Source organism: Spermophilus citellus (genome assembly GCF_964194105.1).
Source record: "Spermophilus citellus genome assembly, chromosome: 9".
Taxonomy (NCBI): Eukaryota; Metazoa; Chordata; class Mammalia; order Rodentia; family Sciuridae; genus Spermophilus; species Spermophilus citellus.
This window is the reverse complement of record NC_138191.1, coordinates 47471997-47484180: the sequence shown is the minus strand read 5'-3', so window position 1 is coordinate 47484180 and position 12184 is coordinate 47471997. Positions and strand designations below refer to the sequence as shown.

The 12184-nt window shown below is 31.3% G+C and overlaps 1 protein-coding gene across 4 annotated transcripts in view; it reads right to left on the bottom strand.

Annotated features, from left to right (window-relative positions):
• Positions 1-12184, bottom strand: part of COL11A1 (collagen type XI alpha 1 chain) — a 220433-nt gene that overhangs the window by 30586 nt on the left and 177663 nt on the right. For all 4 annotated transcript variants that reach the window (XM_081306562.1, XM_081306561.1, XM_081306564.1 and 1 more), the window contains 7 exons: positions 10230-10283; positions 7913-7966; positions 6660-6713; positions 2259-2312; positions 1774-1881; positions 1458-1511; positions 799-852 (listed from right to left, as the gene is read on the bottom strand). In XM_081306562.1, the coding sequence (XP_081162688.1) occupies positions 799-852; positions 1458-1511; positions 1774-1881; positions 2259-2312; positions 6660-6713; positions 7913-7966; positions 10230-10283 (432 nt within the window). The remainder of the gene's footprint in view (positions 1-798; positions 853-1457; positions 1512-1773; positions 1882-2258; positions 2313-6659; positions 6714-7912; positions 7967-10229; positions 10284-12184) is intronic.

Sequence of the window (12184 nt, the reverse complement as noted above, 5' to 3'; positions counted from 1 at the left end):
TTTACCTCTAAATTACTTATATAGCATTAGCATTGCTATGCCCAGGTAGTCACAATATGCTGAGATTTGATCCAGAAATCTCATCTACACGGCAGAAGCCTGCATCTCTGAGTGAAAATATCTTATGGATATGGTTCTAGAGACAAAATTGTGATAGGACTGCAGTTATCTTCAGATGCTACTTAACTTAGTACCCACCTTATGTAGTCAAAGCACACACTGCCATTCACAAATTGAAAGATGAAAAACTAAAAAAACAGGTTTATATTATGCTAAGTTCATTTAAGTTAGCAATTGAACTAATTCATGCTAATGATAAATTATAAGTAGGCTTTCTTCCTTTCAGTCTTATTTTTTTTCAGACATAACTTTCTTAAGTTCATATATGAATCATGATCAGTGAAACTACAAAGCATGTACAACTGCAAGAATGGGATCCTAATTACAATAAGCTATACTTCATGTATATATAATTTGTCAAAATACACTCTACTGTCATGTATATCTAAAAACAACAGATACAAAAAAAGATATTTTTATTTAACACAAATGAATGGATAACTGAATCTGATATAGTATGGCAAATCATTAGTATCCTGTGACTGTAGTTTTTATTATGAGGACTTTGATTATATTTTTGATACATCTCAAGAGAAACACTTCTAAGATTAAACTGGAATTCAAATATTTCTTTTGGAAAAAAGTACACACAATGAGGTGTGCTTTTGAAAGGTGATCATTGCTTTAAAATAACTTGAGTGTGTAAAGATTAAGAAAAAATTTAATGGGCTTTCTTACCGGTTGCCCAGGATCTCCGTCTTCACCCTTGTCACCACCAACACCGTCTTGACCCTATGATCAGCAAGAGAAAATGAATCCAGACATTTTTTCACTACATTTCATTTTATCAGGGAAAAAAGGTTTAATAGACTATCTTAGTGTGTTCTTGAGATAAATTATCAGAGGGACAAATAAAATTACTATTACTTTCTTTTAGGACTGTGGTGCCTCTTACTCTCTCCATAAAGATGAATGAAACTGCTGCTATATGAGATTAAAAATATAGTATGCTTTTGATATAAGGCAAGTAAGAAGAGGCAATTAGTGTGAAAGGCAAGTTCATCCTTTCACCAGGAACAGATATGGTGCAGTAGGAGTTAGGATTTGCGTTATTAAAAGAGACAGGGAAAAACAACAACCTTGCAACTTTATTAATAGGTCACTTGTATAACCTAGTAAAGCTGACCGATTACTTTAAATGAAGAACATAATCATATATGTAGAAATAATAATCTATAGTAATAACATTGTATTTTCTTGTAGTTGTTTGTTTTCTTTCTTGTTCTGTTTCTGAAAGTCCATTTAAGTAATGAAGAATCTTCTTCCATTCTGCTTACCAGAGAAACACTGGGAACATCCCTACCAAAATCATTCATATTTTTTTCCATAATACTTACTGCAGGGCCAGGTTCCCCAGGAGGACCAGGATCTCCAGGAAAACCAACAGGACCCTAAAAGGAGGTTTTTTGAAGAAAAATAAATAAAAAAAGAATATGAAATTTTGAAATTTAAAAGGGTAAAGTCAAGGCAAAGTCTAGGGAGAATATTTCTTGTGCTGGAAAATTTCTTAAAAGTAAAATTAATTAAGAATGTTTATGAACATATGAAATGAAGAAAAGCCAGCTTCACTAACCAGATTTCTAATATTTCTATAAAAAGTTCAAAAGTGAGTCTGGCATAAATGCCACTTTAAAGGGAATTAAACTCACTCACCGGGTTACCCTTGGGGCCATCGTCACCTGGTGGCCCCTTAGCACCAGGAGGTCCAGCAGCACCAGGTGGACCAGCTTCTCCTTTTTCTCCCCTTTCTCCTTTGGGACCCTACATAACATAAGAAAATAGTTACTTTACAAGCTTTAAATCAGTTTTTAACCTCAGCATATTAAGCAGACAATTCTTTGCTGGGGGGTTCTGTTTTGAACATTGTAAAAAGTATAACAGAATGCATCTAGTCAACGGCTATTAGTTGTAATGCTTTCACTTGGGCAAATATTATCTTTCTCAACTTGTATGTGAATGGAAATAGTCTAGGGGATGTGATGGTATTAAGCATTAAGTCTCTGCCTTTCTGATTGCTTTTAATGGGTTGGAAAGGGAAACTAAAAACCTAAATCATTACTGGTAGTTAAGTTACATTTCAAAATGCTTTAAAGAAATTTACAAACAACATCCTATATTGATAATAAGACGACACTTACACCTGAGCCTGCTTCTCCAGGAGGCCCTGGGTTCCCTGCTTCTCCGGGTTCACCCTATGAGGAAAAAATAAATAAATAAATAAGCATTAGAGTAGATAAATGACATCTTGCAGTTGTAAATCTGCCTTCTGTTTTGATCATACATTTGAGAGTAGTCACTCCATTATTTTATTGTTTAAAAAAAGACAAAGAAAAACTTGATTAAGAGTAAGGAACTTTTTATATTAATGAATTCAGTATTTTTATTTTTCAGATGAGGAGACAGAACCAATAGGATTGATATTACAATTCTCATGGGTTAATTATAGTCAGCAATCAAGTCAGCTTACCACCAAACAAATATAACTGACATCTGCATGCTTCCTAACAAATCATGTACTTCTATGCACCAATATTTACATTATAATCAATTTTATTGATTAAAAGTTTCATATTATTTCTTACTGAAATATGAATTCACTTTCACTTTAACATAACAAATCATTTAATAATTTGAGACTATATTATGAATCCTATAGGATATGGGTAATAGAGATCAGGAGAACACAGAAAAAAGATTATAATTATAAGGTATAGAAGGCATTTAGATACTAACTAAAACTGCTCCCTTTGAGAATACACTTGTAATAAATTTCATAGATTTATGATCTCATTTAGATATGGATGGCTATTTTCTAGCTTAGCAGAATAATAAATAAATTTCTAGACAAGTAGATTTTAGCTATGAAAGCCTTTTGCTAATGCCTCACAGAGAGAAATACATAAAAATATAACAACATGCTAAAGTGATCGTTTAAATAATACAGAACATTCATGCACTGTATTTCCACTCAAAATCATGGTCTACCAACTCTGAAATCAGAGATCTTAGCAATTCTGAAGTGGGCTGTGTACTTCTAAATTGAAAAAGATACATGATGCCTAGTTTCCTTTAATTTTAAACTCTGGTATTTCCAATATTTGTAGCACAAACTCCATGCTTCTCAGTGGTTTCAAGGGTAGCAAATTGTAGGAAAGAGGAAACTATTTTGTGTACAAAATTCTCACTCTTTGAGTATATACACATATTTTAACTCCTTATGTTATCTGCATAATTGTGGAAGACATCAAGTATTTCAAGAAATTTATCAGTAGTAGTTAGTGTGCGTAAATTTTGAACTCTCAAGGTGAATAGCAAGTATTTCCAGAATTTTGGATAAACCTTACAAGTAAAATATTACATTTGTATTATTTATGGAGAAAGAAATTGTTGTGCTATCTCAGTCTAATGGATTGATATATAATAGTAATATTTTTAATGAGCGGATTATTCATACGTTTGAATGGAAACAAGTAATTTGCAATTCAAATCAACTGTAAAATACTCATGTTAAATATTTTATATATACTGTATACAAATAATATTTATTTAGAATATATAAAATATGTTGATCCTGTACAAAATGTTTTCTTATGTACCATATTAAGCTAGGGCAATAATGCAGAGGTGGCAATTAGAGGTCAAATAACTATAGGTTTTTAAATCCCTGTCAACTGTAAAGTTAAACATATTCTATAAAACTTTCTTCCATTTTTTTAATAGAGAAAATGATAGGCAGTGAAGAGATGGTTTTAAATAATTTTTACTATTTAAGGATGATCTTTTTAATTATAAAGTCAAATTTAAGAACAATACATTAATATTCATTTGTCCAGAAACACATATGAAAATTACCTTTATTGTGCAAGTATGCACAATATATATAGCAATTCCATAAGATGTAATTAATATTTTCTAGAAATACCTCAGTTCCAATTTTTGAAAGTGGGCAGGACAAAATTACAAATGAATAAAATAATGCCAAAGGGAATATATCAACAAGATTACAAAATACTGATTCTAAAGAATAATACTTGATGTAAGTTATATTATAGAGAACTTTGGTATATGATAAAGTGCTAGCTTATGAAAGTGTAATGTCTTATAACCTTTTTACCTCATTCTATATAATTCTTGCTTGTTTAAGTACAGCTTTTTTCAGAAGAAACAATATATTACTCTGTATGTTCAGAGCTATAGACATATTAAATATTAAGAAAATACCCTCTTTTGAGGGAATTATTAAAGTTCAGAAGTTATTTATGGTAAATATACATTACATGAACATGTTAAATATGTTTACCCAAAGCACACAATGACTAAAGACACTACCTTCTTCTATTTTTCATTTTTAATGACTGAAAATAAAGTTTCCAAAATATAAATGGGGATATGTTCAACCAGAATGATAGATGCTGTCAGAAATCTATAATATATAGCAGATTCTAAAAATAAATAAATAAATAAATAAGATTAAAGTGTTTTATTTCTATACTGTTTGGTGTCACATAGAAAATTAAATATAATAAAAGAGCAAAATTAGAACTCTCTTTTGTCATGTAACAAATTTCAAATCAGGTACATTTAAAACATAAAAATCAAATCACCAATTAGAGTGAATCATTCTCATAAAACTCATAGTTGGTAAGGTGCTACCACAGAGGCTTTAAACAAAATGGAAACAGTGTGGGACTTCCTCCAAACTCCAAACATCAGTGTCTATCTGCAAGAGTTTCACAAAAGAAAAAGCATAAAAGAAGCCAATGAAGAACTTAGAACTATTCCTCTGTATTTGAAATCTTTAGGAAACAAGCTGAAATGGCTAGTAAAACCAGGGACTGAGTCGAACACTACTAGACAGCATTAGAACCAAAAAGTGATAGTGTAACAAAGAAAAGGGTCAAGGCTGATGTCATTGATCTGATACACAAGTATCCACATATCAGCATTGTCTTAAGCTTTTCCTCCTAGGACAACTGACCTCAATGACAAATGCTCTTTCAATCCCACCCTCCAACCACCAGAACAACTTAAACACTCAATTTTCAATTTCAGAATATAAACAAGATATCCAAATAAACTACACCATTGATGCACTAACACAAACTTTCCAATGAAGTAATTAATGTATTGGAATAATCACATAAATTTTCTAAAGTAAACATCAAAATAACACATTCTGTTATTAGATTTTATTTCTGAGCTTCAAATTCTTTTTAAATTTTTTTTTTAGTTGTAGATGGACATAATACCTTGATTTATTTATCTTTATGTAGTGCTGAGGATCAAAGCCAGTGCTTCACACATGAAAGGCAAATGCTCTACCACTGAGCCACAACCCCAGAACTTTCAAATTCTTTAATTAAAATCAATGAATTTATTTTAATAATTCAGTAAAAGATAAAATGTGTTAAGACTTGAGGTCAAGGAGCAGAATTACTTCTTTCCTTTTGGTACCAGGAATTGAACCCAGGGCACTTAGTCACTGAGCCACATCCTCAGTCATTGTATTTTTTATTTTAAGACAGGCTCTCACTAAAATTGCTTAATGCATTGCTAGGTTGCCAAGGCTGTCTTCAAACTTGTGATCCTCCCTCCTCAGCTTCCTAAGCCATTGTTATTAAAGACAAGCAGAATCACTTTTAAAAGTTTGGGATAAATCTGATATCTTTAAATAATTATCAAATTCAGGAAAAATTTAAATTTTTTACCATATAATATTTTCTGCTATAAAATTCAATTCTTTCCTCAAAACTGGTAAATAATTTATTTTTTAAATCAAGAAAATACCAATGATAATTTTCTTCATAATTCTATTAAGAAGTGAGCATGAATACAAATTTTTAAAAAATCAGCAAATCATTTTGACATTTTCATAAAAGAAGAGAAAATTATTAAAATGAAATCATGTTCATCAGAAAAGGAAGCTATTCCAAACCTGGATGTTTTGGCATATGCTAACTATTTTGAAAAGTGCCAAAGACAGGTCATATTATTAGTAATGAAAATATAACTCAAAACATGACAAAATCAATGACTAATTCTTTTGTGTCATGAATGTTTCTATTTCCCTTTTAAGTCAGTTACATTGAAAAGTTTCTTCTATGTTCAGTCCTATGACTATCTATAGACTGTACTCCCATCAGAAATTCATGGAGTGGAGTGTCATATTTTTAAATGAAAAAACTTTGATGAAATTACTGAAGATTTTTTAATTTCAGCTTTCTAGCTCACAAAGGTGGATAATGATAACACCATCATTATGAAGTTGTTGCATTGATTAAAGAAAATAACCCATGTACAGCATTCAGTACAATATCTGGCAATCAAAAACATGGTGTCTCAAAAGTACTTTAACTTTTAATGTGTTTAAGTACTAGAGTAGATGTCATGTGAGTCATATAACTATATGTAAAATACTTAAAAATCCCTTTAAATTAGAAGCACTTAATACAATATGATCAAAATATATAAAAGTATACAATATTATCAAAAGCTCTTACTTTCAGCTATTTCAAATGGCATATTACTAAATTTCTTACCTTTTCTCCAACACCACCAACTGAACCAACAGATCCTGGGGGTCCTTGTGGTCCCTTTAGTGTAGAAAATGTAATACTTTTAGTTATCCTTATTCTTGTGTTGAAACATAAGTTCATAAATATATATCTAGTTTTTCTCAGAGACAGAAACATATGCTAGAATTTTGTGGTCAAATGTACTGACAGCAAATAATTTAATTTAGCACATTGACTTTCAAATTCTCCAGAATTTCTAATGTAGAGCAGTAGTCTTTGCAGGTCTGATCATTCCAGTTGACACCTGGAACATAATTTTGATCTCTCTACCCTGGAAGTCAGGTAAATTTTACAGGATGATTTTGTGGTGGATTAAAACTATGACTCTAGTTAAAAGTATTACATAATCCGTATGAAAAATACCCCCTTTATAAATGATTAGTCTTGAAATTACTTAGGGGGAATTGAAAACCAACCGCTCTTTTAGATCAATTACTTCTGGTCTACTTTACTCAGTTCTGTCCTGCTAGAATTAAAAGCAGGCCTGGAAAAGCAAAGAAAACCAGCCAGAAGAATGAGCAAAGCACAGACATCTTCATTGTCAAAACACAAAATAAGGAGATCTCCAAAACATGATAACAATAAGATACATATGGCTTGACATTTCCAAATCCTATAACACTGTACCAATGTCAGTTTCAGGAATATCTTTTTTTATACAATTGAGAGGAAACATTTTAGACACTAAGAGGTGCACTTATGCACATATTACTCTAACACATTTTATAGACCAAGAATACAAAATGCAAAGCCTTTAAATAAAAGACTTTGGGCACATGTGTAAAGGTACAGACATACACTAGTGCAAAGGCAACTACAAACCATCCCCTTATGCCACTGTTAAAGATAAAGCTTATGTTTGAAAGATTCAGCAACTACTTATTGAACAGTAATCATATGCAAGGCATAGTTAAAGTATTTTGATCTGAACAATGTGGTTCACTGTAATAGAAGTAACACAAGCAGTATTTGCCACTAACCAATAAACATATCTTGAATGTGAACCGTGTGTCTCTTTTATATTTGTTCCCTGGAAAGCCTGTTTCTCTCCCTGAATAATGAAGTGGAGTGAGTAGATGGTCCTTGAGTTCTCATCCACTTCTAACATTGAACAGTGGCATGATTATCTCCATTGTATCTCAGAAAACATCTGCCACGAAATAATACCAACACTTAAGTAACTTCAAAATGATCAGCATATATTTGACAGTTCTTACATCAGCTCCATTAGGACCTTGAGGGCCTCTTGGGCCAGGAGGACCAGGCGGACCCTGTAAAAGATGAATAATAAAATTTATGAGAATCAAACTCAAATGCATCTTTAACATTTTTATTTTGTGAGTAAGAAAATTAAAAGAAATTTGAAACATATGAAATCATAGTCAGTTGGGCATATCAGGGTTTTAAGGTGCCTGACAGATACAAATAATCCTTCACACATATCTGTGAAGAAATCAGTCCTTCGCTAAAAAATCAATTTGATTAGAAAATAGGACAAGAAAGCCTATTGCTACCATGTAATAGGATGCATTCATAATATAACTGGTAATATTTTATGTAACAACATATTAGAATATAAGGGGACCATGAGGTTAAGAGAAAAAAAGCATTTGACTACATTTAGAATTCTTTAATTCAATAAAAGCACTTTGATTTTTTCATTAATTTGTATTTGGATCATGTGTGTGTATGTGACATGGATATAACAATTACTCTTTAGTTGTAGTCCCCAAACAAAGTTGCTTTTTCCTGGCTGTGCATTAAAATTACCTAAGGTATTTTTTTATTAAATATTGAAATACTGATAGCCAACCCCCTATCTCAAGGTTTAATTAAAACAGTCTGTAGTGAATACCAGGACATTGGTATTTTTTTAAAGGCCTCAGTTTATTCTAATGCCATGGTTGAGAAGTTTCTCTAGTATTCTCTATTACCATAAGGTCAGAGAGAACATATCAGTGATTCATGGAACCATAATAACCATATCTAAAGAGTAGTTTGCTACATATTGGATGCTGCTTGGAAGTCTTATTAACCAGCTATTTGAATCAACAATGATTATTCCACATTTCTTCTACTTAATCTGGTTGTGGTCCTTAAAGTGAATAAAATCTAACATACAGGTATGAAATTATCAAAATTGTTTTCTCAACAAAGTAAAAATTGAGGGCAATGTTGAAAGAAAAGAGCAATTATGAAATGTATTTATAACATTTCATTATAGATTTCAATTACTTTGGCAAATTATTTTCTTATTAAAATTAGTGCTTAATAAACAAATATATGCATTTCAAATTTTAGTTTAAGGTTTTAGGGCAGAAAGTCAGAATTAATAAATGCAGATAGTTATAAGTCATATCATGCTAATTACGACTGAATTCTTTATTAAATTTATAATTTGTTTCAAAGTATTACAAGAAAATCTCATTATCCATCAACAATTGCTAATTATACAAATCTGGTGTGATTATTATTTATTTTATGCTGCTCCACATCAAAGTCCAAAGTGAAAGCCTAAGAAGCAACTAAAATATGGCATCTCTATAATAGACATAAAGGTAAGAAAGTAACAACATATGAAGGCCAAACATGCATATAACATTATTCTGAGGTGAGAAATAAAGAAAAGGAGATACAGCTGAAATAATGATATCAATATTTAATGGCTGCAGATGGAGACAGAGTAGGAAAAAGGTGAGGGGTAAAACAGAAAGCACCATTGTCTTTAGGACTACGTTGTGCAGATCAATAAATTCTAATGAAGAAATCAGTAGTACACTGATCTTTCTTCTATTTCAATGGAATTGCCCCCTTCAAGTTTTCTTTTCCTCCCTGTCTTCCCCACCACTACCACTTATTTTGGACTAGCTTTCACAAATCAAAGAAAACATTAGACCTTTGATTTATCAGTCTGACTCATTTCCCTTGGCATGATATTCTCCAGTTCCACCCATTTACCAGTTCCACCTATTCTTCTTCATGGCTGAGTAAGACTCCACTATGTATATACACACACCGTTTTCTTTGTTGATTCATCTGTTGAGAGATACTTTGGTTTCATAGCTTGTCTATTGTGAACTGTGCTGCTATAAACACTGATGTGGCTGTGTCCCTATAGTATACAGGACTGAAGTAAAAGGACAAGGGAGATGGGATAGGATAAGGGAAGAACATAGGAATGAATCTGACCTCACTTTCCTATGTACATATATGAATATCACTGTCATGTACATACCCATGGTACTAACAACAACAACAACAACAACAACAACAACAACAACAACAACCACAAAACCCTGAAAGTGAAAGTAAACAGCAGAAAGAACAGTAGACAGAAGCCAACAGGGCAAGGGAAGGGGGGAAGGAGATGGGAAATATGGGGGACTGAAATAGAGCATCATCCAGGCTTTTATCATTATGTCCAAATGAATCATAACATTGTGTATAAGTAAAAAGAACCAAAAATTTTTTAAAAAGAAATTAACAGTGTGGAGATTCACAATAATCATCAAAAAGTAGAAAATACAAACTTACCATGGGGCCAACGTCTCCATTTTCACCTTTTTCACCAGGGGGACCTGGTAGACCCTAGGAAAACGTAGTACAAAAATAAAAATCACTCAACACATCTTGTCAAAAGTCACGAATTAAGTATAAAGTAAAATTAGTACATGGAAATTAAAATGCAGAAGCTAACATTTGTTAAAATACTTATAATGGAAGTTTTCCTCTCATGTGATAAAATTTTATACCTACATTTACAGATAAAACATGTGCTTTGTACAATATTACAATATTATACTGTTCATTTTTCTTTACTATAACTAAGTACATCATATGATTTTGGAATTTATGAACACCTACCCATTTACTCTACCTTTTTAATGAACTGGATATAATAACATTGCCATGGTACAGATCTTCTGAAAAATCTTATCCCAGATTATTTCAGAATATCTCATCTAGGGGAGGTTTTTATAGATAGGTATCACTTTGAAAAACTCTTTTGTAAAATTGATATTTCAATATATCTCCAATATTATACATATCGTCTGAAGTTTGGGCCTGTTAATTCATCTCTGAATCTTAAAAAAATCACATGACCATGAAAATTATAAATTTATACATTGTTTCCCACTGTATCCATTTGCTTTAGGAGAAATTCTGTGTTACAATATAAACCTAGAACAGGCTGGATTAAAATTTTACTTGACAATCTTTATGTGAAAATTATTTTACTTCTTCTATATCACTTACTCAATTAGCAGAAGAGTTTATATTTTCTCTCTCTTATCACAACAGTACTTGTGTGTACTTGAATTGTATACCTATATACATGACTGTGTGACTTCTCTACATACTTATAATCTTGGCCTACTTTTGGGCAGTGCCAATTATTTTCTCCCTTAGAACTGGCAGAGGCCAAACAAACAAAGAAACAAACAAAAACTAAGATCTCAATAAAATACTGTTGAATAAGTGGTGAATGAATGAATCCTAAGAAAGCAAGCAAATCAAAAGAAATAAGCCAAAAAAAAAAAGTTTCTTGTAATACTGACTGTGATATTGAAAATTCTCTATTATTTCAAATGTTTAATCTCAGGAAAAATAGCTACATAAAAATAGCTACATAAACAAACTTATAGAATAGTATACTACTGTTAATTTGATACTAATATTCTAAACATGAATACTATATATAATAATAAAGCCAAATATCAATGAAGATACATGGTATAAATTTAACTATAGAATATGTATGTGAAATAGGTATAATAGTTGTTGGAACAGAAATATAGGGCAAGTTTTCAATTGTAAGATTATAAATTATTTTCTTTTTTAAACTTTTTGGTGATACAGTCATTTGTATACAATATTTGCATTTCATACATAGATTTGTTTATTGTTTGTTTTGCTGTTTAGTGCTGGTGATCAATCTCAGGGCTTCACACATGGTAGGCAATCATGCTACCTCTGACCTCTTCCTCCAGCATCCACAAAATTTATGTTTAATGTTTTTACTACAGTATTTCAGATGTATTGTAACTAACAAAAAATATAAACAATGCTAAAGATCTAAATAAAGGCTGGTATTTTAATAAAATGATTGATGTTGGTGCAGCACTGCAATGGTTACGAATTATTTGACCCTGACCCACAATAATATTTACTTATAATCCTCACACATGCAAGCATTTGCAAAGTAGCTGAACCATGAATTTCAAAAAGCAATGTTCACCATTTTGATAGATAATGACCTTTGAAATTTTCATTCTATTTTACCATATCCTGTTCTATCTCATTTTTTAAATGCAGGTAATAACCCTGAAATTGTTTTTATGACCTGCTAATTCCACATGACCCACAGGAAAGAGTACATTACTGAATATATCTATAAACATTTAAAATGTGGTATATATTCATTTTATGTGTAAAACTTAATTACTGACTTATAATGGCCAGTAATATATATACTGATTTAATTTGTT